Source organism: Aulonocara sp. 'chitande type north' Nkhata Bay, linkage group LG7, assembly GCF_057382095.1.
Source record: "Aulonocara sp. 'chitande type north' Nkhata Bay isolate Kocher_YH1m ecotype deep benthic linkage group LG7, A_spYH_male_GT1.1, whole genome shotgun sequence".
Taxonomy (NCBI): Eukaryota; Metazoa; Chordata; class Actinopteri; order Cichliformes; family Cichlidae; genus Aulonocara; species Aulonocara sp. 'chitande type north' Nkhata Bay.
The window spans coordinates 27,056,356-27,083,234 of record NC_141350.1 but is presented as its reverse complement, the minus strand read 5'-3'; the positions used below and the strand labels follow the sequence as shown (position 1 = coordinate 27,083,234).

General features: G+C 39.3%; 1 protein-coding gene across 5 annotated transcripts in view; it reads right to left on the bottom strand.

The window, feature by feature from the left end:
- Positions 1-26,879, bottom strand: part of LOC147325290 (proline-rich protein 5-like) — a 42,599-nt gene that overhangs the window by 12,761 nt on the left and 2,959 nt on the right. Inside the window, exons 2-4 of one of the 5 annotated variants that reach the window (XM_086299736.1) lie at positions 14,323-14,456; positions 3,074-3,154; positions 2,801-2,849 (exon numbers count right to left, since the gene is read on the bottom strand). In XM_086299736.1, coding sequence (XP_086155862.1) covers positions 2,801-2,849; positions 3,074-3,154; positions 14,323-14,441 — 249 coding nt within the window. In that variant the 5' untranslated portion in view covers positions 14,442-14,456. Of the gene's footprint in view, positions 1-2,800; positions 2,850-3,073; positions 3,155-4,423; positions 4,821-10,693; positions 11,267-14,322; positions 14,457-26,879 lie in introns of those variants that run through there. The other 4 variants (XM_086299737.1, XM_086299738.1, XM_086299739.1 and 1 more) reach the window with 4 other exon arrangements.

The following is a 26,879-nucleotide window of genomic DNA, read 5'->3' as shown; positions in this document are numbered from 1 at the left end:
AACAACTTGAACAATGAACTAGGAACCACGAATAAGCCTGCAGTCTGAGAGCAAAGTGCTTTTTAAATAAAGCACGATGAGGTGAATAAATACCTAAATCAGTGCCCAGAGGCTTTTCAAGCAGCTCTGTAAACATATTGGCTTTTAGAAGGACTTAGTACATGTCCAATATTATCCACATGAATGCTTGATTGCAAGGTTTTCCTAACAGAACATTATAGTGATTTGTAATGTTCAGTATTTTTCACTTTATTTGTATAATATGTATTATAATATGATTATAATGCTGTGGCTGTTTGGTGCATATATAAAGCAGAACTGTACTGTTGATAATAACACTGGATATTTAAATATTACATTTTTTTTTACTGAAGTCCTTCAGAATAACCGCAAAAAATTTAATCTGAATGTCATGACAGAATGAAAGCTAAGCTGCTTCAGGATGTGAAGAGGAAAGACATTTCAGCACAAAGAAGACCAGAAACTCAGTGCTGACATAACATGCAGATCATTTAAAAAAAAAAAACAAAAACAAAAAAAAAAACAGAAAGAAAAGAAAGAAAAATTAAAAAGGACACAAACACATCCGAACACAAAGGGGATGTGTTGTCAAAAACAGCCTGCAATTTCATAATAAATGCCTTTCCAATTTTAAGATCAGTGATACAAGCGAGACAGAACTAAAATACTACAAGTCTCACAAAAACTACAATGGCAGTGATACAGTAGTTCCTGTGGCACACAATCCATAACAATTTAAAGGTTATTTCCCATAAAATAACAAATTTGACTAACTTTAAAAATAATTTCGGTGATCAACATATCCAGAGATGGGCAGTAACGCGTTACTTGTAACGCGTTACTGTAATCTGATTACTTTTTTCAAGTAACGAGTAAAGTAAGGGATTACTATTGCAAAATCGGTAATTAGATTACCGTTACTTTCCCGTAGGAACGCTGCGTTACTGCGTTACTAAAACCGTGATTTTTTTTGCGAGAATGTCTCATGACAGTGACGTAAGCAAGTGCTATGTTGGTGACAGCAGCTGTGTGCAGATCAACAATGGATAATATATCGAGTGCGGGAGAGAGTATGAGCGTGCAGCGTTTAAAGTGTGGAAGTACTGACCTTACTTTGAGTTTGATTCCATAAAAAGTGACAAAAACATTAGCGTCCATCGTGCGTGGGAAGAAAACTTCTTTTTACAGCGAAAAAAACCCCTAAACTTCCGAGCAAGCACCGAGTAGCTACGACGTGATGGGAAACTCACAGAGACACTCGCGCGGATTCTTCAACTGACCGCAGCACACCTGCACCAGGGTAACCCTCCGCCTACCCTGCTCCTGCTTTACAGGTGAAAATAGAGCAAAAGGACCGCTGAGTCTTTGACTTTATTTATTTTCTGCTGTGTTTTACTTGCATCTGTTTGAAAGAGTGAGTGAAAACACAAAAAATATTTTATTTTATGTGCTGGAATGTGTAGAAAATAGGTTTAAATGTTAAACTAATTTATTCAAGTCAGAGAATGTTGCATATAATTAAATGTTTTGCTTGATGCATAAAGTTAAAAGATTAAAACTGATAAAACAAGTTTTAAAAAGAGACTTTTCCATTTGATTACATTTTGTATGATGGATTATGTAGAAAAAGTAGAATTGGGCTGAAAGATCTATCACTTTATCACCTCTTCAGGTTGTAAATCGTGTTTTTAAAAAGTAACTAAGTAACTAAGTAATTAATTACTTTTGAAAATAAGTAATCAGTAAAGTAACGGGATTACTTTTTTGGGGGAGTAATCAGTAATTAGTTACTGATTACTTTTTTCAAGTAACTTGACCAACACTGAACATATCAGCAAAAATCTATAAAATTGTAGCAACTTTACATGATGCATTGAGAACTTCTACGCTGCTCCTCTCTTTTCACCACTCCACCTACATGCCACTATTGTACGTTATTAAATTCCTTATAATAATAATAATAATAATAATAATAATAATAATAATAATGGATTGCATTTATACAGCGCTTTTCGGGACCCCTCGAAGCGCTTTACAATTCCACTATTCATTCACTCTCACATTCATACACTGGTGAAGGCAAGCTACAGTTGTAGCTGGGGGCAGCTGGGGCAGACTGACAGAGGCGAGGCTGCCATATCACGCCATCGGCCCCTCTGGCCATCACCAGTAGGCGGTAGGTGAAGTGTCTTGCCCAAGGACACAACGACCAAGACTGTCCGAGCTGGGGCTCGAACCGGCAACCTTCCAATTACAAGACGAACACTCAACTCTTGAGCCACGATCGCCCCAACAATACTATACTGCTTACTGTACTTTGTATCTTGTCCAGTTTATTGTTCCTGATATCTCTATGCAATACGTTTTTTTCTATTCTCTTCCCCCTCATCCCGTCACTATCTCTTACTGAGCCTGGTTCTGCTGGAGGTCTTCCTACTGGCAGTCACCATGTAGGATTCACTTTTGATCATTAGTGTTATCTCTCCAAATTTGTAGTCCTCTTTACCTTAATATATTAAGTTCTTTGAAATGGGTGTTGTTGTGGTGGCAGTGAATTGAATTGAGTATTGGTAAAATGCTCAAAAATCCAGTACCAGTACTACAAGACTAATGATAAGACAAAGTAAGGACAGCGCCCAACATCGGCAACAGTAAATGTTTCCCCTGCCCACGGAAAACAAACAGACCTTCAGATGCTTCTGACTTAGAGACTCCTGCTGACATGAACTCTGTTACTTTACTCAGGAGTAATAAAAGGTAAAAGAGGAAGAGAAAATACCTGGAAGTACTCTGTGATGAAGGAACCCATCTCAGTTTTAAGGAGCCACCTACAAAGACACAGAAGACTTGAGCAGTGAGGAAGACTGGCAGCTACCATGTTCCTTTTTATCTCACTCACACAGTCCAAACCAGTTTCTTCTTTAAGTTCATTTAAAGTTAAATTAGTTCTTCACTTATTGTTTCTGCCGACTCTTTCCACTTCTTCTGTCTCTGCATTTTGTTCTGTTCTGATTCAACAAGGCTACTTTGAAAAGAAAAAGTAAAGTGTCACCTGATGCTCTCGTTAAGTGTGTAGAGCTCATTAGTCTGCAGAGCTCCCCCCTTGAACACCTTGATCACAGCTGATTGGACCCTGAGAGAGAAATAAAACAGGTCAAACAAATAAATTCTAGCTTGTAACAGAAATCTTTGTTTTATCATACCGAGTTTCTGAAGAACTAAAAAACAGCAAACTGCATTATGTCTCCAGTAAGCTAGATCTTAGGCATTTTAAAAACTCAGAATGTAATACTTCGATTACTTATTTCCTTAGCTTTTCAGTTGAAGCTGAAGGCATCATAACATTTATACCACCAGGGTCAAATATTTCAGGTAGAATGCCACAAGCTCCAAACAATAAATTACTGTGAGTTCTTCCCTCATTTGCATTGGTCAGGTCTAACCACAAATTTTGAACTGGACTTGGGTTCATTGATTTGTCACAGCAACACCAGGACACTTTGTAGTTATTAAACCTTTCTGCCACAACTTCTGAAGTATAGCTGGGGTCACTGACCCATTTGCAATCACTTTCTAAGGGTTGAACAATTAAGTTTTCACAAAGGCCACATGAAAACCTTAGACTGCTGTGAAGGGCTGCACTTCAGCCCTGAATAGAGATTATCACGATCTGAGATTCAGATTACTGAATTCAATAATCTGAAAAGATTTTCAGAAAACTTGACCTCTGACCCTGGCTTTGAGGTAAGTTTCACAGATATTAAAACTTGTCCAAGATTTTTAGTAGATGCACCTATAGTATCAATTTGAAAATCCTACGTCACCCCACTGGTCAGGCACACATGGTAATACCTGATCAGCCTTTCACCACAGAGCAGTAAAGAGCAAAGACTTTCACAAAAATATCAAAAAATATAACGTTTTAACCCTCTACTGCATGACTTTTTTGGGGGGGGGGGGGGGGGGGGGGGGGGGGAAATTCCACCCTATTTTGGGGAAGCTTTAGGATCCGTAATAATATATCAATCATAAAATCTGACCCCCCCCCAAACAGATATTGGTTTGTTGCTTCAACGCAACACTGTGCAACAAGTGTAGTCAAACACCAAGTTATTCTATAATAAGTTTTATTAGTACGACAAGAATGAACAAATAAACAAACAACAAATAAACAATTTCACAGAACAATAAAACACCAAAATACATCCAACACTTGATCAGGGATCTCTCAGGGTGTCTTTTGCGGTACATTGCTTTTGGTGTACCACTGCACCCTGGCACCATGCATCGAAAAGAAAAAAGTATTAGAAAGAAAGAAATGCAACAGGAAGATGTGCATGCACGGGTGCACACGCACACACGCACACACACACACACACACACAATTACTTTATCAGCTGACCTCTGACCTCTTGAGGGATCCACTCCTCTACTTCACTGTCACTCCCTGAAAGCTCACTTTCTACACTTTCTGCACATTCCCTTGGTTTCCTTCCATAAAAGGCTTTAACGTCCATGTCCTGTAATTATCAGTAGATTGTAAAGTAAAAAACATTGTGTGCATTTGTATGATCATAGTCAAACACATCTCTACACACATATGCTAATGTATTATATTGCCTGAAAAAAACTGGGCTAACTGCAGTGTTGCCTTGAGGTAACGAATGAAAATTAACAGTTTTACTCTAGAAATAAATTTTAAAAAGTAAAACGAACAATCAAATATACTTCTTAACATATTCATGCACATACAAGTATTTTTATATACACTTATTTCACTTTAAACATGTAAAATAGTGATCTGTATCGTACCTCCTAATGGAGATGTCTCTCATGTAGTGCAGCTTGCAGAGAGCCCCCCCCCTCCCCAAATGAAAGTCACACCACCTTCAACTCATTTTATTGGCCGGGTGGCATTATTTGACAAAAAATATAAATATAAATAAATAAATATAATGCAAAATGTGAGAGTTTTCAAAAAAAGTGACAATGTGTAGAACAAATTTGAACTTTTGAAATTTTCACTTGTAACATTTTTTAAAATTTTATTTATTTTTATACACACACACACACACACACACACACACACACTACAATTACAGAAAATAAATTTATACACAAATGTGTCCATATTGAGAGCTGCAAAGTTGTAACTCAAATTTCTTATATTTATCTTTTTTACTACTTACAGTCACAACTCTGTGATTACAACCTCTCCAATCAGTGACTATAATAGCATAAATGAACTGTAATATATGTCATCTTTGGAAAGCAGAGTTCAATTTCTGTGGCCACTACAATACTAATACAATACTCTGTAGACTGACGAGACAAAAGTTAAACTTTTTGGAAGGTGTGTGTCCCATTACATCTGGTGTAAAAGTAACATCATACCAACTGTTGGGTCTGCGCTTCCACAGGCCCCGCTGGTTCAGAAACGTATTCCCGTTAACAAAGCAAGACGAACAGCTCAACCGGTTTTTCACATACTAGCAAGGGAAGGATCTCAGAGCAGCCCTTCTGCCCTTGGTGACAGACCACTTCAAAGAACCAGCTTCCCCTGCAGCCTCTTATTTCTGTGACACACAGTTTCACAAACACTCATTGTAAACCCCCCCATGGTGTCAGGCACTAGGCGTGTGTGTGTGTGTGTGTGTGTGTGTGTGTGTGTGTGTGTGTGTGTGTGTGTGTGTGTGTGTGTGTGTGTGTGTGTGTGTCTGGGGGTGCGTTTGTGTGACCTCCTGCTCACCAAAGGGTAATCTCCCCCACCCTGTATATGGCTTAACCCCTCTAACGTTCTCACCATCTCACCATACACAAGCACAGGTGAGGTCATAAATGGCAAGTAAAACATCCTCACTAAATAAGAAAGCAGAAACAGAAGCTTCACATACGATGTCCCTGTAGTTAAACACTATAGCCTCCCCCACCTTTCAACAGGCTGGGGAGGACGGTCGTTAAGTGATGACGTGACTAACCCTACTTCCGGGCCTAAAGTAGTCTGTGTTTAATATGGCTTTTGTGTTGTTAACATGTTTAATGTTTTGTATTTTCTTCTATTTAATCTCAAAAAGCTCCTAAAACAGTCAGTGATCACTGTTGACCTCCCTCGGCTTTTATTACCGCTAATCATTTATTTAAGCTGAGTTTTTAAAACCTTAGGATGTAACTAAAGCCCAGCCCATGCAGCAGTATATGAATGACTAACCTCGTATTGTGGATGGATTATCTCAGTTGTTCTCCTGGCTGAAGTTTGGTCCTTTTACAGCATCCTGCCATGCGATTACATTTGTTCCTGACCACCAAGAACACTCACGGTAACTTTTATCGAGTGGAAAAAAAGTTGTTTATATTATGCTAACATAGCTGTGTTGCTAGCGGCCACGTAGCACATCATTATGTACCAGCTAGCCAAACTTCAGTAACCCTACAAACGTCACTGCTGTTTAGTTTTCTGTCTTCATTTATGTTGGAAGTGATAACAGAGCTATACGTTTTAATTTGTTTCCAAAACCCCGCAGTCAGGACATGCTATATTGTATTTAGATAGAAGCTAGCGAGCTAACGCCCTGCTAACTTCTAACTCCGTTAAATGTCATAAATTCCATTTTCATGGATGCCTGGATGTTAAACTCAATTGTTACACCTGGTAGAGCAGAACGCTGATCATTTTATTAAAGATGAAAGACTTTAGACAGTTTTTCAACTTTCAGTAATGCCATAGTGATCGTTTGATATATGGACCTGCAGTGGAGTTTAGGCCCAGACACGGCTAGTGACGTCAGACTTAACGACCGGATAGAAACAAAGGAAAGTCCTTAATCATATAGTTTGAACCAAGACTTACAAATTTAAGTACAATAATGGCAACATTTAACAATTTGACTCTAACACCAACAGTAAAATGTGGTGGTAGTGTGATGGTCTGGGGCTGTTTTGCTGCCTCGGGACCTGAAGACTTGCTGTGGTAAATGGAACCATGAATTCTGCCATCTAACAAAACATCCTGAAGAAGAATGTCCAGCCATCTGTTCTTGACCTCAAGCTGAAGCGCACTTGCGTTCTGGACAATGATCCAAATCACACCAGCCAGTCCTCACACACTGGCTTAAGAAGAACAAAATGAAAACTTTGAAGTGACCCAACCAGTTATTAGGTTTAGTACTAACCAATGAAAAAGACAAACACTCTATACCAAGAGTGTTACTTAAATTGTAAAAATGTCTTCCCTCTAATGTCAGATGTTGCATTTGAGATGGAAGGAGAGGAATATCCCAGTTGGAGTTTCCCCCCAAAGAGGGACAAAGGACCCCTAATGATCCTCTACCTAATCACATGAGCCAAGGTGTGAAAACGGGTGTGGGTCACAGTCAGCCAGGGTTTCGGGTGAGCTCATTGTGAAACCTGGCCCCACCCTATCATGCGATTTCCTGAGGTCAGATGGCCCAGGAGGTGAGTGGGCGTTAAGGCGTCTGGGAAGGGATCTCAAAACTGGATTATAGATGGCAGACAGTTGGTGTCGTAAACCACCACCTCTGTTCAAAGATGGTCGCTCACAGTGGACATAAATGGCTTCTTTCACTCCTCTTTCAAACCATCTGTCCTCTCTGTCCAAAATGTGAACATTGGCATCCTCGAAAGAGTGACCTTTATCCTTTAGATGCAGATGGACTGCTGAGTCTTGTCCTGTGGAGGTGGCTCTTCTATGTTGTGCCATGCGCTTGTGAAGTGGCTGTTTGGTCTCTCCAATGTAGAGGTCTGGGCAATCCTCACTGCACTGTACAGCATACACCACGTTGTTAAGTATGTGTTTAGGAGTTTTGTCTTTCGGGTGAACCAGTTTTTGTCTGACCGTGTTGCTGGGTCTGAAATGCACCGGGATGTCGTGCTTGGAGAAAACTCTTCTGAGTTTCTCTGATACACCGGCTACATAGGGGATGACAATGTTGTTGCGTCTGTCTTTCTTATCCTCCCTTGCTGGTGTCTGGTCTTCTTTTCTGTGCATCTTTGCTGACTTTACAAACGCCCAATTAGGATAACCGCATGTTTTGAGTGCTTCCTTTACATGTGTGTGTTCCTTTTTCCCTTCAGGCTTAGAGGGAACATTTTCTGCCCAGTGGTGTAGGGCCCTAATTACTCCAAGTTTGTGTTCCAGAGGGTGATGGGACTAAAAGAGGAGGTACTGGTCCGTGTGTGTGGGCTTCCAATAAACGTCAATGTTGAGGTTGCCATTCTCTTCAATGTGCACAGCGCAGTCCAGGAAAGGCAAACAGTCGTCCTTTGTGTCTTACCTGGTGAACTTGATGTTTTTATCCACTGCGTTAATATGCGCAGTGAAGGATTCCACTTCTTGTGTTTTGATTTTGACCCAGGTGTCGTCTACATATCTGTACCAGTGGCTGGGTACTCTCCCTTTAAAAGAGCCAAGAGCCTTTCTTTCCACTTCGTCCATGTAAAGGTTGGCTACAATTCACAATGAGCTCACCCGAAACCCTGGCTGATTGTGATCCACACCAGTTTTCACACCTTGGCTCATGTGATTAGGTAGAGGATCATTAGGGGGTCCTTTGTCCCTCTTTGGGTGGGAAACTCCCACTGTGTTTAAATCTGGGACTCTCCACCATTTGACCCTTAAAACTGAAGAAGCTTCTCGAATGAGAGGTGAAACGTCTTCAAGCAACTTAAAGAAGTCCAGACGCTTTTCTCTCCAAGCTCCTTAGACTACGATGACCTGGATGACCGAGAACCTTCACAGACACATGAGTTTAAGGGTAAATCTGTGTTGCTGAAAATAATTGCATTACTAAGAATGAGACATATATACATACGGATGAAGACAACCTAAAATATAATGCCTCTAGGTAAGGCTGTTTCTCTTTTCCTTGGGTCAGTTGCATTTAAGTGTGTCCTCTCTATGTCCAATGTCCTTGCATGCAGCTAAGCTGGTTCTCAGGATATGACCTTGCTGTTGCCTCTATTTCCTATTAAACATCCTGCTCTGAGCTGTGGAGTGCAGGAAACAGGCCACAGATTCAGAGGTGTGAGCTCCTCCTGTCAGTGATAAAATAATCTAAACACCCTGACAAACTGAGCTGCAGTAGGATAAAGAATTTTCAACTGTAACTTCTCCATCTTATTTTAGCCGCTTCCTTTAGAGGAAGCCACAGTAGCTCATCTTCATCCTTCTCACCCCATCCCCTGTATCCGCTCCTGTAATGCCAACACTGCCATGTCCTCCTTCATTACATTCATAAATCTGCTCTACCTCTTTTTCTCCTGCCTGGCAGTTCCATATTCAACACCCTTTGTCCAGTTCTATGAAATGACATAAAAAATGCATTGTTAGTCTGAAGCATTTAGGTATGCGAATGCCAAGTGAGAGACTGATAAAATCATTCAAAAAAAAATTACTTCAAGTTATTGCTGTTAAAAGTGGTTATACAGGCCACTGCATCATGTGGTGTACTTCATCTTTCACACACTGCATCTACACCTTGGCTTAGTTTCTTTTAAAAAATAAAAAATAAAATAAAATGCATGATGAGATATGTCAAGTGTTAATCTCAGGTTATTTCAATAATCTGTGCGAATTGTGAAGGACACAATGATTTTTTTGTTCTGATACATAAAACCTCAGAACTGAAAGATTGTGTACTTTTCCACTGTCGCTCTTCTGCATAATTTCGAAACAATCTTATCTCCAGTTCTTTCTCCAAACTGCACAACCTGAGCCATCCCACTGAAAGAGTCATTTTGATTCCTATTAGAGCTGCACGATTAATCGTTAGAAAATCGCGATCTCGATTCATACTTATGTGCGATCTCATTTCCAAATCACAACGATTTTTAAAAAAAAGAAAAAAAAAAGACGACGATTGTATCGCATTTTGATCCGGGACGTAATCTGCATGAAAACAAGCGCTCACTCTTCCTGCTCAACAAATGACAAGGGCGGAGCCTTATACCACGTGATACAGAAGCTGTGCCGTGTGATGCTAAAATTAGCAGGGAAAAAACAACGGAGAGCACGTCAGGGATGACGAGAAAGTGACAGGAGAAAATCCGTCCCGGTCAACCACCCAAACATCAATAACGGGAACCTTATACAGCGCTTCCCCATACCCGTCGATCTCCCGCAGGCACAAAGAAATTACGGAGGCTATCACTTATCACCTGACCAAAGATATGGCTCCCATCAACACTGTGCAAAACGAGGGATTTAGGAAAATGATCAACACCCTAGACAAACGCTACACAGTGCCGTCCAGCAACTATTTTTCTATTGTTGCACTACCTGCTCTATACACGCAGTGTCGAGCAACGGTGGAGACGGAATTTCAAGCAGTACAACATTTTGCGGCAACAACAAAACGTGAGACATTTGTTGTTTTTATGTTTATTTATTGTTTTTATGTTCAGTCTCAACTGTTACGAAGTTGATGTGCAGCTAATAAGTGCAATAAATATTTATACTGGAAAAGAAAATCGTGAGAGAATCGTGATCTCAATTCTAAGCCAAAAAATCGTGATTCTCATTTTATGCAAAATGCGTAAGCGTGCAGCCCTAATTCCTATCCATCCCGGTCGCTTTTGGCACTGCCACCAAATCAGCAGAATCAGAACAGCCTTTATTTGGATAAGTTTGTACACACAAACGAGGAATTTGACTCACCCTTGTTGGCATCCTGTTGTCACAAATCGCCCCTGATACTTTTCTCCACCCATTCCACCCTGCCTGTACTCTCTTCATTTCTCTTGTACACCAGTCATTGCTTTGGATTGTTTACCGCTTCCTCCTTCTCTACATCTGTTTCTTGCAAATTAACCTTTCTTCCCTCTCACTCTTCTTTACTCTTGATCAGAGTATGCCTCCACCTCTCCAGGCTCCCTTCCTAGTCAATGAAAACTCCTGCTGGTCCACATCTGTTTGTTAACCCCATTCCTGATGCAGTCCCATTTGTTACACCAGCGACACGTCACACCACTGTCTTGCTGTTCTAAGTGCATATCCTGCAGCACCCTCATGCACTTCTTGGTAATTCCTGACTCCTTCAAATCTTCTTCAGCAAATCGTGTGATAAGGTTAGGATATATAAAAGCAGAATAGGGCAGAACCTTCAGCTTCAAGTCTCTTCTTCTGTGGAACCAGCCACCACTTGGGACACAGGAGACAGACGTGCTCTCTATTTTTAAGATTAGGCTTAAAGCTTTTGACAAAGCATATAGTTAAGCATATTAGATAGAGCCCCGCCTTAGTTGCTGAAATAGGTCTAGGCTGTTGGGGACTTCCCATGATGCAGTGAGTGTTTCTTCTTCACTCAACAACCCCCTCCCCCTTTATTGTGTGTTTATACACCTCTCTGCATTTAATTATTAGTTATTACTAATCTCTCTCTCGCTTCCACAGTGTGCCTTTGTCCTGTCTTCCTTCTCTCCAGTCAACTGGCCGCCCCTCCCTGGTTTTGCTGTAGGTTTCTTCCTGTTAAAAGGGAGTTTTTTCTTTCCACTGTTGCAAAAGTTCTTGCTCATAAGGGGTCATTTTCTCAGTATTTCTCTGTATTATTGTATTATTCGACCTTACAATATAAAATGCCTTGAGACAACTCTTGTCGTGATTTGGCGCTAGTAAAATTTAACTGATCTGAATTCAGATGTCAATGAGAGTTCAGAGGTAAATCCAAGGTGACCGTCTTGAGCTCTTTACTAGTTCTTTGAGGCAATTATGAGCAGTTTCCGTCTTGTGATGTCACACATGATCCTGCTAGAAAACAACTGCTGCCAGTGAGTGCAGTTGCCATCATAGCAAGAAACAGATGGTAATGATGTGAGTCACATGCTATGGCATTTAGCAGTCACCAAACCTAAATACAACTGAATGCCTAGAAGAAATTTACAAGTCCGTCCTAGACTGGCAGTCCTACCTCTGACTTGATTTCAACTAGTACAGCGTGCAGCTCCTTCATGCTCCTAGTTGGGACAAACCAGCCAAGCATTCTCCACCACCCTCAACATTTCCAACCCTCTAGTACAGTTCCACAGGGATGAAGAGTCAATGCAAAGGAGCAATTTAAGCTATGTTGGGACCATGTCTAGGCCCTCCACATTCCTCATATACTTTTCAAAAAGTTGATTCTGTTCATCTGGACGTAGCGTTTTCAGTGGGAGAAACATTTCATCATTCATCCAAGTGACTTCTTCAGTCTCAGCCTATGCAGGTTTCCCCAACCTTATATAGAGTACATTTGCAGATGAGCAGAATAAACCTTTTTGGATTTCCTTACCTGGATAATAGAGCACGCATCAAGATACTTTAGGGGTTTTTCTTTTTTCTTTTAACCTTTAATACCCTATGGGCTTTCTGGGGTTCCTGCTTGAAAACATCATGCCCAAAATGAATTGAATATTTCTCTAAAATTATAAACTCCATTTTCAAAAAAAACAAAACAAAAAAAAAAACTATCTTGGTATTAAAGCTAACACATGTGAGAAATAATCATGTAAGCATCACATCAGATGCAATTGTGTCAAAATAACTGAGGATGGAACACTGAAAAAAATATGAAAAATTCTTTTTCTGGACTAATGTTGTTGTTTTTTTTTTTTTAGCTTTTATAGCATATAAACCCTTTGAAAATATGCTGGAGTAGACCAAAAACTGAATGAATCAACATATAAACATTACCTGTGGAAAGAACAATGCTGCTGAAGTGACACAGAGCAAAGTTACACAGCTTTAATTAGAGGCTAAGCTAAGCATAGGAACAATTTGGCACCATCTGTGAAAGTTGAAAATTTTGTTGAACAGTATAACTTAGGTCATTTTTGTAAAACAAAAAGCGGACACCCCACTGTACACAATGGTAGACTGGTGCATAATGCATCTGTGGATAAACAAACGAATAAGGTAGAAAAGAGTGATTTATGAAACTACTCTTGAAGCTGGGAGAGGGAGCTATGCAGGAAATGTGTTTTTATCTGAGTTTTTTTTTTTTTTTTGGAAGCCAGACAGAAAAGGTAAGATTAAAAAAATATTAGCATAAATTCTAACGTGAAGCATAATTTTGGTCTTCTTTTGCTGCTTTTTCAGTGAATTTTGGTTGGAGTGTGATAAAACTTGTGGTTTTGAAATATCCGTGAAGACAGCAGAGACATTGTTTGTCTGTGTAGATCCGTGTAAATATCACTGGGTGAATGTGGGAATCCGCACTTTGTGTTGACATCTTTTCGCAGAATCTGTCTACCTGTTGTTGATTGTTTGTTGTTTTAGCTGTGTTTGGTGGTCATAAAAATGGTTTTGTGAGAGTCTGCCATTTCTCTGGATACCAGGTGCTGCTATGTTAAGTCTATAGTTAAATCACAGACCTGGCGGCACAGCCCATGAACCCCCAGGGACAAAGGGGCTCAACAGATTATTTAATCAGCTATCTGTTAATCAAAAGTAAGTAAGTAAGTCAGTTCTTCCTGCTCTGGCTGCAAAAACAGGAATCAAGCATTTGCAACAACCGGCAATGACTCTTTCATGTCGCTGTGGAAGAACTGTGCCCACTTTTCTTTGCAGAATTGTTTTCATTCAACCACAAACATGAGTAACAAAGGTTTCCGGAAAATGGTCAGTCTGGAAATAAAAAAGACTTGTTATCATGATAATAACTCTAGACATAACCACGCAGCCCTCATTAGGCCATTACCAATATAAATTAAATCACTAAAATTAGAAGCTAATCAGATATGAAACCAAATAGAAAATTTCTAACCTCTGAAACTTTCAATATAACCTCTTCTTCTCTTATTATATTTTTCTGTTTTTTTAAAACCAATGTTTATACACATGACAAAACATAACCCAGTGCTAAAGGTAGAACAAAAGTAAGATAATATCTGTACATTTTGTTTTGGGATTATGGAGTCGTGCAGTCTAGAACTGATAACGTCTGATATTTATACCAATGAACTGAGCCAATGTAGTGCTCCATTCAGGCAAATTCTTGTTATATTCTGTATTCCAGCCTGACTTGTTAGTATATGTGGAAACTTCTAACTGCTGCCTATTTAAAATTTTGAAGTGTAACAGGTCAGTGCAGGCCCTTTGACATAAATTACCGACTTTGAATAAAAGGGGAAGATGAAACTTGCTGATGGAAAAGTGACTTCATAAAAATACTAAATTACAACAGAACAAAAACACTTCAAATTTTAGCTTACAGTCACTTTCAGCTTACTTTGGTTTTAAATGTAAATTAAATATGGATCACAAAGATCAAGCTAAAGTACTGTGGGATTTCTTGTTTGAAGTCAGCTCACCTGTTCCACACAGTGATGTTGGAGATCTGTAGAGCAGGTGTGCTTGCATGAAAACGGGTAAGGTCTGACAGAACTGGAGAGCTCATAAATCGAGGTCTGGGACGCCGAAAAGATCCCATTATGGAAGCTGGCTGCTGTAGAGAGAGGGAAGCGCAGCTGAATAATCAGCATACTAAAACACAGTTTCATCATTTTACAAATATACAAAACTGATCTCCTTGGAGACAGGCGTGAATCTGAGATTAAAACATTCAAAGGTGATGAGCGCATTTAGCTGTGGTTGAGTTGCACAGTAATACTTGTATATAGAACTGGAAGATTGCATTGTGACTTTGCTAGCATGCAAAGGAGGAAGAAGGTGAAAGGTGCTGCAGCTAAACACCACATCTCTTTGAGGTTCTGAAAGTGGGGAACTTGCATGATGGATGCTCAAATAAGATTAGGCTAACCAGGATATTTTGATAATGTATTATTATGTTGATCTTGATTCTTTCAAGTTACATACTGGGAATACTCCCCTGTTCTAGGCTGCTTTAACTTCTGTTGATAGCTGATGCAGCAAAGCGGCTTTAGCTACATCGGCTTTATTTAGAACCAGAGAGACAGACTTCTATCAACCCACAGCTTCCTGTGCAAAGATACAAGATCAGCCTGTCTCTATAAAATGCAGATCTCCAGGTACTCTGCTTTCCAGAAACTACACAGACTTTCTTTCATTGGATGTAGCCCTTTTTTGTTGGTGACATGTCTCTCTTTCTGTGCAATTTTCCACACATTGTACAAATCAGTTTCTTGTGCTATGACTCATAGTGCTTCTTTTTTGGCCTTAAATATGACCCCAAAATGAGCCTCTTGTGATTCACAATTAAAAATTAATTAACAATTAATTAACATGATGACCAAGAACCAGTCTGCAACTATTGACCTACACTGCAGGTACATGAGTAAGGAACCAATGCAACAGGAAACACCTGGGCATTTAACCTGTCAGTTCTTTGAAACTGGGCGCAATAAACACAATAATTTATCAGAACAGTAAAAGGCATGACAACAATTCATCTAGTTATATGAATAATTCAATTATTAAATAAAATCCTACACAAATATTTTGGTTTGATGATTCATTTAACGCGCAGCTCTAACACGCTGATGTGCTAAACGATGGCAACACAAGCAATTCACCCAGATTTGCAAGTAAGAACAGACCTGCAACAGAACTGTAAAACTGTATTGAGGAGCAACATGTAAATAAAAAGTCTGACAACAGTTTTTCAACAAAAACACTGACAACTAAACATCTAAAAGATCCTTCACAGTTCTGAAGAAAAACTAAAATCTGAAATCTTGGAAATCAAAATTAATTTATACCAGGTTTATGTGGAGACAAAAGCATGAGATGGAGAGAAAAGAAGCATCATCTGTCAAAAATGGTGGAGACAATGTTGACACTGGCATGTATGGCTGCCAAGAGAATTACTGACCTAAAGCGTAGTGCAAAAGCAACACAAGAGTTTCTCAGAACAGTGACTTCAGTTACTCTTAAAAAAAAAAAAAAGTACCTGGTACTACCACCTAATGGAAATCCTTAAATAGCTGCAGCTTCATCCATCAGGCTGTCAGGAAGCTTAACTCCCTCCCGATTCTGCCCCCTCTCCCCTCTCTCCTCCACGGTCCTACTGAACTCTGTCACACACACACACACACACACACACACACACACTCTCTAACTCACTCACTGGCCTGCACCAGTTACCAGTCACTTTGTGGAGCATTGGACTGCCACTACCTCATAAGACTTTGTTGTTACACTATCTCTTACCGTACATTACCAAATCTCCATTTGCACTATTTGCCCATTTGCACTACTCTGCCTGGTTTGCACTCAATGTCATTTACTCATTATATTGTATAGCTTTCTTGTTATATGTAAAAATTGTATTGTATTTATTTATTTAAATTTTACTTTTTAATTATTTTACTTGCATTTTTAATCACTCTTATATTTAAATGTTCATTTGCTATTTTATCTAGGGATTGAGAGTAACGTAGTTTCTATTCTCTGTATGTCCTGTACATGTGGCAGAATTGACAATAAAGCTGACTTTGACTTTGACTATTTAATATTTTAGTAATCGACAGTTTCATCAGTGCTGCTCTTGTGTTATCATTCTTTTAGTTCAAAGTGGAAAATGCACTTGCATTAAAATGGTGACAACTGAGCACTACGGAGTTGTGCATTAAAACGAAACATCGAAACAAAAAAAAAAAAAAAAAAAAAAAAAAGATTTTGCAGTGAAAATTAGTTCTGTCAGCGTTAATCTCGTTAAAATGACATTAACGCCATAACATTAACACGACAAATCTCCGTTAGTGAGTTACCACGGATCGCCCGTGCGTGGGGCTGCACGGCGTCAACGTGCTAACAAGCTAACCGCGTTTAGGTATGCCGCGTTAATGCTGTTATGGCATTAACGTCATTTTAACGAGATTAACGCTGACAGAACTAGTAAAACTGTATTATAATTTCCAGTGTGAAATTATAATAAATCATGATAAATCATTGCTGTAGCTACTGTGTGGGATGGAGCACTATTGCAAATCCTTCATCCTGACAGCAGTCAGACTGCACAACCCCCACACAGGGAATATCAAAACACCGTACGCGCGCACGCACGCACGCACGCGCGCGCGCACGCACGCACGCGCGCGCACACACACACACACACACACACACACACGTTTATCTTTTGGTAACCTTTTTGGTTTTTGTTTGTTTTTTAAAGTTGATTTAAATTTCCTATTTATTTTTCTAATATATGTCCATTTCACTTTTTTCTTCCTGAACCTTACTGTACTACTAACAAGTGACTTTCCCCAGTGAGGGACAGATAAAGTCAATGTCTAAAACTCCCTTTTCAGTTACTGAAGGCAGAGAGACTCACAAATAAGGAGCAACTGAGCATGGTAGCAGTGAAGGCCTCATTTCAAAGGTCTCAAGGAAAGAAATGCCACATTTGGTGATCGGGCAATTACTTTTAAAATCTTGTTTTGTCCTCTGAAAATCGAGGACTACACTTCAACTTTACTTACATAGTGCCAAATCACAAAAACAGTCTACATCTCCTCTGCAGTTGATGCAATACTTTTGGTTTAACTCTTTGAAATGACGCTGAAACTCTGCACTTCAGTCTTCACTGTTTGATCTAAAATCCGCTGTGGTGGTGGTACAGAGGCAACATCACAAAAACTCTATGACTGTCCCAATACTTAATAATACTAAAATTAACAGTCCATCACTTCTTTTCTTTTAACATCAAATTTGAAAAAACAGACAAACAAACAAACATATTATCAGAAAGAAAAAGTGTAAACATTTCCCACGTGTCTGAAACATAACTGTTTTCTTTGAAATGAGGTCAGTTAATAATTATTCTGCTTTTAATTTTGTAAATATGGCTGTCACGTGTAATCACACTTACACACCCAGGAAATGCAAAATATAGCTTTCCCCAAATGCGAGCTAGTTTCATAGTTGTGTTCAGTGAAAGAGTAATCAAAAGAGTGCAGCCAGGGTTATGGTTATAAATACACAGGCACTGAGAGGTTTGTCGTACTTTGGATGCAAAGAAAGCAAAGGACTTATCTCTAACCTTTGGTCAATGAAAATTAAAATTACCCAGAAAAGTTTGGGTTTTGGTATCGGTCTGGTGTCTGTGTATTAATCTCTATCACCATGTGAGAAATGATTTAGAACTGGTTGTGTCACCACTGGCAGCAAGAACTGAAATGAATCATGTGTGATAACTGGCAATGAGTCTTTCACATTATTCATTATTGGCCTACTCTTCCTTTGAGTTTTAATTCAGAAATATTGGACAGTTTTTTTACAACTTGCCTCAGTAACCCATTCACACAACTATGCTTTCTTTTTTCTAAGTGCTTTCTATCTAACGTTCACACACATTCATACTCTGATGGATGCATCAGAGCACAACTTAGGGTTCAGTATCTTGCCCAAGGATAATTTGGTGTAGCCGGGGATTAAAACAACCTTCTGATTAGATGACCTGCTCTACCTCCTGAGCTGTATCCCAAATACTCAACGTTTGACATGTTTGACCAAAAGAAGAACCAAATGGATAACAGCTTATCATCCAGATACATGTGGGAGAGTGAGACGACATTCCAAATGCTTCAAAAAGGTGTGTGCCAGGGACCGCAGGTTGTGTGTGAGAGTGAGACCATCTGTGCACCGTTCACCACATGTGGTGTTAAAAGGATTTGTTGGCATTAACACACACACACACACACACACGCACGCACGCACGCACGCACGCACGCACGCACGCACGCACAAGAATTAAAAAGCTGTTCAGTACAACTTGAGCTGTGCTGAATGTCTCTAAACATGTGTTACCCACAGTCAAAATCAACAAGCGTCTATATTTGACAACATGATTCACTCAGGAAGAAATCTGCTGGGTGTCACTGTGTGCATAACTATCACCATGACAATCCATCTGGTACACACCAAAAATCAATCAAAAGGTCAACCCACCTCTACTTCACCAAACCTTCCATCAGATGCTTCCCCACCGTTACATCTTATCAGTCTGTGATGTTGAGTGTAACTTGCATCATCCAACTTCAATGAACAAAACATGCCATAGGCTTGGATGGTATCAAGATATTTTTACACAAACCACCACATGTCAACAGAAGTCAGCTTTGCCTAATGGAACAGGCAACATAGTGAAGAAAAGTGGAAACTCCAAACATTAGTGACAATGCTACTGAAAAAAGAAATATGCCTCCGTCCATGTATTTTGGGTTTAGTGTTCTTTAAAGTAAACCAGCTGACACTGCAAACTCAATTAGGTTGAAGTAAAGATCATTAATAGTTAATTTAAAATAGGCTTTTACAATGACACCAAATCACAAGCTTGTGATTTATGTAAATAAATATCAGAGTCATGGTTCAGAGATATATTTGTACAACCAACAGTTAACAACAAATACATTTCACCAGAAGAGTTACTGAAGATGCAGTTTAGCTGAATTGGAAGCAATTTTAGGACACAGTTTTGCCAGGTGCACGTGGCTTTTGATAAATCTGGGTAGACTAACTTGCTGTTTCCAGTCTCAATGCAAAGATAACCAAGTGTTCATTACAAAAACAAACAAAGACATACCAAAATCCTGAAAATATAATGGTACTTATTCTTCTGCTGACCTACAGTGAAAGAATAGCAGTCAGTTTTCTTGTGCTTGTGTATTTGTGTGCAAGTGTTGGTTTGTGCTAGCATGACGACTAATCCTATCACAGAAGCCCTGTCATGAGAAAGTACTCAGACTAATGCAATTACAAATCCTGAGAGTCAGAGAGAAAGAAATAGATAGGCATGCTTGAGCCCACAAGACAACATATATTAGTTAATTATCCAGCCAGAAGCTTGTTGATGGCTACTGAAAGCATCTTACTGAAGTGCAATGTTCTAAGGGACAAAAATAAACCAAACATTAGTAAGAAATTCCAAAATACATTCACATTTGTGCACAAAATTATTGATTTTTAAAGTCATTAAAGATGTCAACCTTTAGGGAAGACTGTGCTGTATCATATTGTCATAATATCTGCAATATACAGCTATACATTTTTACATGATATAAAAAAATGTTAGCAATAACTAAAGCAAGATGACAAGCTAAAGTATTAAACTTCAAGGGAAAACAGTACCTAGGCTTTTTTGTGTGTAACTTGCACAGTGTCACTAAATATAAGGTGTATCACTACCTTTCCAGTCAAATGCTGCTGCCAACACCTTCTTTCAGTAAATTCACACTTCACATTAGGAAATGGGCTATTATTGACAGTAGCTTATGAAAACAAAAGGATGGAAAATGCTCCTAATTTACTTACACTTGTCTGCAAGCTGCCTGCATTAATAAACTTTCTTCCCTATTTTCTGTTACCACAAACCATGTTAAAGTTTAAACTAATATCACCCAACCCTACTCTTTGGGCTATGAAGCCAAAACCCAGGGATCCTTTAATAAATCACACTACACCAACCTCTGTCCAAGTCTAATTTAGCTAGATGACCTATATTTTTGAGACACGAAGTTCATCTGTGTAGAGCTAGAAATCTATCATTGTGCAGGTTTTTTTAGTCATTAGCCTACAGAGTTACACTGGGGAATTGAGTATGTTCCACTGAAATAACTTTTTTCTAAATAAAATTCAATAATTTCCTAGTCAATTTCTTACAGTCTGCCCCTCACACGATCATCACCTGTCTTGGCCTAATGTGAATCATCTCAACAGGTATTAGGTGTTCCCACATTTTCTTTAACCATTAGTCTTTCCAGATCGTCTACATGCTGAACATGGAAGCAGATTTAAAAAAAGGTTGAAAGTCATACCGATTATCCACATACAGTTCTGGTCAGAATTTTATGTACACTTTATGTACACATCTTCAGAAGTTTTCTGATGACTCTGCGGTGGTTGGATGCATCAGCAGGGATGATGAGACAGAGTACCGGGCTGTGGTCGACTCCTTTGTCACGTGGTGTGAGCAGAATCATCTGCAGCTCAACGTGGCAAAGACCAAGGAACTGATCGTGGACTTCAGGAAGACCAGGAAACACTTGACCCCTGTTTCAATTCAGGGGGTCAATGTTGACATTGTGGAGGACTATAAATACCTTGGAGTACACATTGACAATAAACTGGACTGGGCTAAAAACACCACAGCACTTTACAGGAAGGGCCAGAGTCGTCTCTATTTTTTGAGGCGACTGAGGTCCTTCAACATCTGCCAGAAAATGCTGAGGATTTTCTATGAGTCTGTTGTGGCCAGTGCGATCCTCTATGCTGTTGCATGCTGGGGGAGCAGGCTGAGGGTCGCAGATGCCAACAGACTTAATAAACTAATCCGTAAGGCCAGCAATGTTGTGGGGATGGAGCTGGACTCCCTCAAGGTGGTGTCGGAGAGGCGGATGCTGTCCAAGATAAAGACAATGTTGGATAACACCTCCCACCCACTCCATGACATGCTGGTCAGTCACAGGAGCTCGTTCAGTGAGAGACTGAGATTACCGAAAAGCACCACTGAACGACACAGGAAATCATTCCTGCCTGTGGCCATCTCCCTGTACAACGCATCCACTTAACACACTGTTTGCTGCTACAACTACACATGTTTCTTTTCCAAATATTTATCTATGAGTGACTTATGTATGTATGTATGTATGTATGTATGTATGTGTATATATTGTACTATTCTTAGTTAGTGTATTGTCTGTCTTGTCTTAATGTTGGTTTAAAATGGAGCACTGTAACAAAAAATAATTTCCCCCAGGGATCAATAAAGTATTCTGATTCTGATTCTGATACACTCATCATGGGCATGAATGCCATGGTAATTTTGAGTTGGCTCCCTTGGACTTTGCCATTGTTCTAAGAATTGGTCAGTCCAATGAGTGCTATCCAAGAGAAATCACCAGTTGTTCTGGACATGATCACTAACCAGAATTTAATAGGGCTCTGCCTCGTCAACTTAAAAGCCATCTTAGAATCTTCAGCACCACTTGTTAAAAGATTTAAGTAAGTGTATGTAAATATATCTATATTTTTCAGAAAACTTTATTAATCCCGAAGGAAATTATGTAAATTATTGAGCCTGTATCCATACTTTTGACACTGTGTTGACTAGGGCTGGGCGATATGGCCTAAAATTCATATCGCGATATAATTTGAAGCATGTGCGGTAACGATATATATCACGATATATTCTTTTCTTCTGTATAACGTATTTTCCACACTATAAGGCACACTTAAAATCCTTTAATTTTCTCAAAAATCGAGAGTGTGCCTTATGTATGAATTCTGGTTGTGCTTACTGACCTCGAACCGATTTTGGCGTGCAGAAATCTGTTAAAAAATGTTTTAGTACAACTTTGGTAAGTGCACTGCTTGATGGATTGTCAGAGCATTGCGGCTGCCGTAGTGAGGAGCTTTGCGGAGTAATCTGGGTCGAAAACTCCGTCCGCTTCAGGTCCCAAAGTCAAACGAATACTGAGAGTTAAAAACGGTCTAAATTCTTTCATCTTTAATAAAATCATCAGCATTGCTGCTTTACCAGCTGTAACAATTAAGTTTAACATCCATGCATCCATGAAAACAGAATTTATTAAATTTAACGGAGTTAGAAGTTAACAGGAAGTTAGCTCGCTAGCTTCCACCTAAACATGTTGTGCTACGTGATTGCTAGCGACACAGCTATGTTAGCATAACATTAGCACAGTGAAGCTGGAGGATGAACGCCAACTTTTTTCCACTCATTAAAAGTTAACGTGAGGGATTCTGGTGGTCAGGGACAAATGCAATCGCATAGCATGATGCTATACATGGGCCAAACTTCAGTCAGGAGAACAACTGAGATTATTCATCCACAATACGAGGTTAGTTATTAATATACTGCAACAACATGGGATTAGAACAGCTGCGAGAGAATTCAACATTAATGAATCAATGTTACGGAAGTGGAGGAAGCAGAGTTTTTGGCTTTCCCCTTATTTCAAAAGTGCTTCATCTCTTTGCTATGACTGTCGCCTGGAATAACTTGCAGATGATAATGGTTTTAGCCGCTGTGATGCTTTCGACCAAAACATGCGCAGCTTGATGACATCATCGACATGCGCTATCGCGATAGAGCGAGATAGTCAAAATCTCTATCGTTGGCCAAATTTATATCGTTTCTATCGTATATCGTTTATATCGCCCACCCCTAGTGTTGACTTCTAAAAACTTCTAAAATCTAAAAGAAATTTAAAATTGTGCACCCAAATTTTTTTTTTTAAAGTAATTAAGGATGTATAATGTACAAACATTTCACTCTAGAAAAAGTACGGTTGAAGGAAACCATTAACCTGACACTCATACCCAGGATGAATGCATTTAAACTTCTGACCACAACTGTACCACCAATGTCAACACTGTAGAGGGAGCAGCAGTTTCTCCCAGCAGAACTATGCACTCTGTTATGCAACAAAAATTACTCTGGCTATTTGTCACATTCCTGGAGTCACCCTCAAAGTGTAAACCTAGATTTTAAATTCCCCGGATACCAGTCCATCCACGGGATAGAGCCCTCTGCATTGAGGAAGTCCCAGGGTTAACATATGGATGATCTAACAGTTTAGGGTTTACTACTTTGTGGTATAAGGATGCCACCAGAACCAATACTTACAGAACCTTTGATACCTAAATTCTGAAAATGCAATGGTACGTTTTTGGTTTTTTTGCACTAAAGGCAGCATAAGTACTGAGTAGGTACTTAAGATACTAATTTATACTAACAATTAGTGATAATTGTTAATTATTAATTAAATAGATTAGATTATTATGCTTTTGCAACAGTAATGACATCGTCGGTACCAACTTCGCCTCCTCCATCTGACACATAACAAAGGGACTGCTGCAGATTTTCAGGCAGCCCCTCCCATCACCAGCAGCTGAAGACGTGAACACTAACTCACCAAACCTACACTAACACTAAACCACCACCTTGGAGAGTGTAAAAGGAATTTTGAGGTCAGTAAAGTTCTTGTTTCAACAACAATTAATAATTAAACAGTTATCATAAATGTTAATCTGGCTGGCACCCACATTAATGTTACCCATTTTACTATTATTAGCCATCAGTTAAGTTATCATTAACTTAGCAGCTGTGGCTAATAATAATTTAATTCATTCCAACTTTATTTTATTTACATAGTGCCACATCACACACTACAATAATATGGAGAAACCCCAACAATCAAACGCCCCCCCCCGAGAGCAAGAACTTAGTGACAGTGTCACCTGCTGTGACCGACAAGGGGTGAGTGTAGGAAGAGAGAAGACACACAGTGGAAGAGAGCCAGATATTAATAGCAACTAATGATTAAGTGAGTGATGTATAAACACAAAGGTGAATGAAAAAATGTGACTGAAGGAGGAACAGCCCCCAGCAGCCTAGGCCTATTGCAGTGTAACTAAGGCCGGGTTCAGGGTCACCTGATCCATCCCCAGCTATATGCTTTATCAACAAGGAAAGTTTAAGCCTAATGTTAAAATAGAGGTAACCTGTCACTGAATCAAAGCTACGAGCTGGTTCCACCGAAGAGGGGCCTGAAAGCTGAAGGCATTACCTTCTATACGGCTTTAAAATATCTTAGGAACAACAAGTAAGCCTGCAGTCTGAGAGCAAAGTGCTCTACTGGGGAGATATGGTACTATGTCTCTGAGATAAGATTGGTCCTGGTTATTCAGACCTTGTATGTAAGGAGTAGGATTTTCAATTTGAATCTGGAGCCAATGAAGAGACGCCAATATATAACGTTAATGTTGGAGCTAGACAGAAAAATATTACCACTCCTTCCTATCTGTAACATAAATACAGTTTTAACTTAGCAGAGTAACACTTATTTGTGTCAAAAATCTGTTACAGGAAGCTGCACAACATCTGCCAGTAAATAGAAATAAGCAGTGGCAGTCTACCACCTCTAATCAGCAATGAAAATATCACACCAAGTTATCAGAAGCACAGAAAATATACCACAGAAAATAAAGCTTTGTGTAGCATATTAAAGGGCAACCAAGTTTGTTTTGTGATGTGCCTTCCTCCCCCCCAAATTTGGGACAACTATCTGATTACCATATTTCCCGGACTACAAAGCGCACCTGAATATTAGCCGCACAAGCTAAAATCAGGGGAAAATCCTGTTTTGTACATACATTAGCCGCACCTGACTAAAAGCCGCAGGTGTTTCAATGTTGACTTATCTTATGTAAGAGAATATGCACAAAGGGAATTGTCAGGAAAGAGATGGCTGTTTGAAGACACACCCCTTTTATTAATATTTTGAAAAACAAGTTATGGGTACATATCACATGCCCTTCCGCCAGGCAACGTAGTGCCGTACAACAGCGGAACAAACAAAACAAATCGTCTTACGATATGACAAAAATCATGGACAATCCATAAAAAAGCCGCACCTGACTAAAAGCCGCAGGGTTCAAAGCTTGTGCAAAAAGTAGCGGCTTATAGCCCAACAATTACGGTAACTATGAGATAATTCTCTTGCTCTAATTCTAAAAGTGTTCTATTATATATACAAATAAATACACCGTATGGAACTTGTTCACTTTTAGAGTGGCCAATTGGCTTTGCTCATAATGTGTAAAAGTTATTGAGCCAGTGCTCCAGTTGTAAATAAAACAGGTAAATTAACTTCATCTAAGTAAGCTACATGTTCCACTTTTTACAGACATAACAAGGCAGCCTTTGTAAATACAGTTTGAGGGAATTCCCCCAACTACATGCAGTGAATGTGGAAGTATATTGCACCGATACTGAGAGAAGAACTACGTACCTGCCTGATATCACAGATGTTCTTAGGCAGGTAAAACAATCCAATTGAGAACCTTTGGAGATGGATGGCGAGGGAAGTTTATAAAAATGGACAACAGTTCTGGACAGTAGATGCCCTTCTTGCAGCTGTCTTCACCACTTGGAGAAATGTTCCCACTCACCTCATAGAAACACTTGCATCAAGCACACCGCAACAAATATTTAAAATGATCAACAATAACGGTGGAGCTACTCATTTCTGAGTTCATTTTTGGAACTTTGATTTCTGTTTTGTGGGGGTTTACGGGGTTGTTGTTTTTTTGGAGGTGTGGTCCTAAGCATTTGATCAGCTGTAAAACAGCCTGTTTCAGTTTAAGCGTTGTTTTCAATAAATTGCATGCCACAAAAATGTTTTGTTAAATGAGTTAAATTGAGTTAAATGCAGAGCAGATTTAACTATTTGGTTTCAGGCTTGATGAATTGCAGGGATGTAGATTGAAGCTTAATTTATGTTACTATGATTGCTGTACTTTACAATACTTCATTAAATTGAGTTTCTTATTCTTTAAAAGTTAAATGTGAGGTCAATTTTAAAATACAGGTGCTGGTCATATAATTAGAATATCATCAAAAAGTTGATGTATTTCACTAATTCTATTTACAAAGTGAAACTTGTATAATGTATACAATTATTCCACACAGACTGATATATTACAAGTGTTTATTTCTTTTAATTTTGATGATTATAACTGACAACTAATGAAATTCAGTATTTTAGAAAAGTAGAACATTGTGAAAAGGTTCAATATTGAAAACACCTGGTGCCACACTCTAATCAGCTAATTAACTCAAAACACCTGCAAAAGCCTTTAAAGAAAATCTCAGTCCAGTTCTGTAGGCTACACAATCATGGGGAGCACTGCTGACTTGACAGTTGATGACCACTGGGCACAAGGAGGGCAAGACACAAAAGGGTATTGCAAAAGAAGCTGGCTGTTCACATAGCTCTGTGTCCAAGTAAATTAGTAGAGAGGCGAGGGGAAGGAAAAGATGTGGTCGAAGAGAGGAAAGGCACAGAATCCACGTTGCTTGAGGTCCAGTGTAAAGTTTCCACAGTCAGTGATGGTTTGGGGTGTCATCTGCTGGTGTTGCTCCACT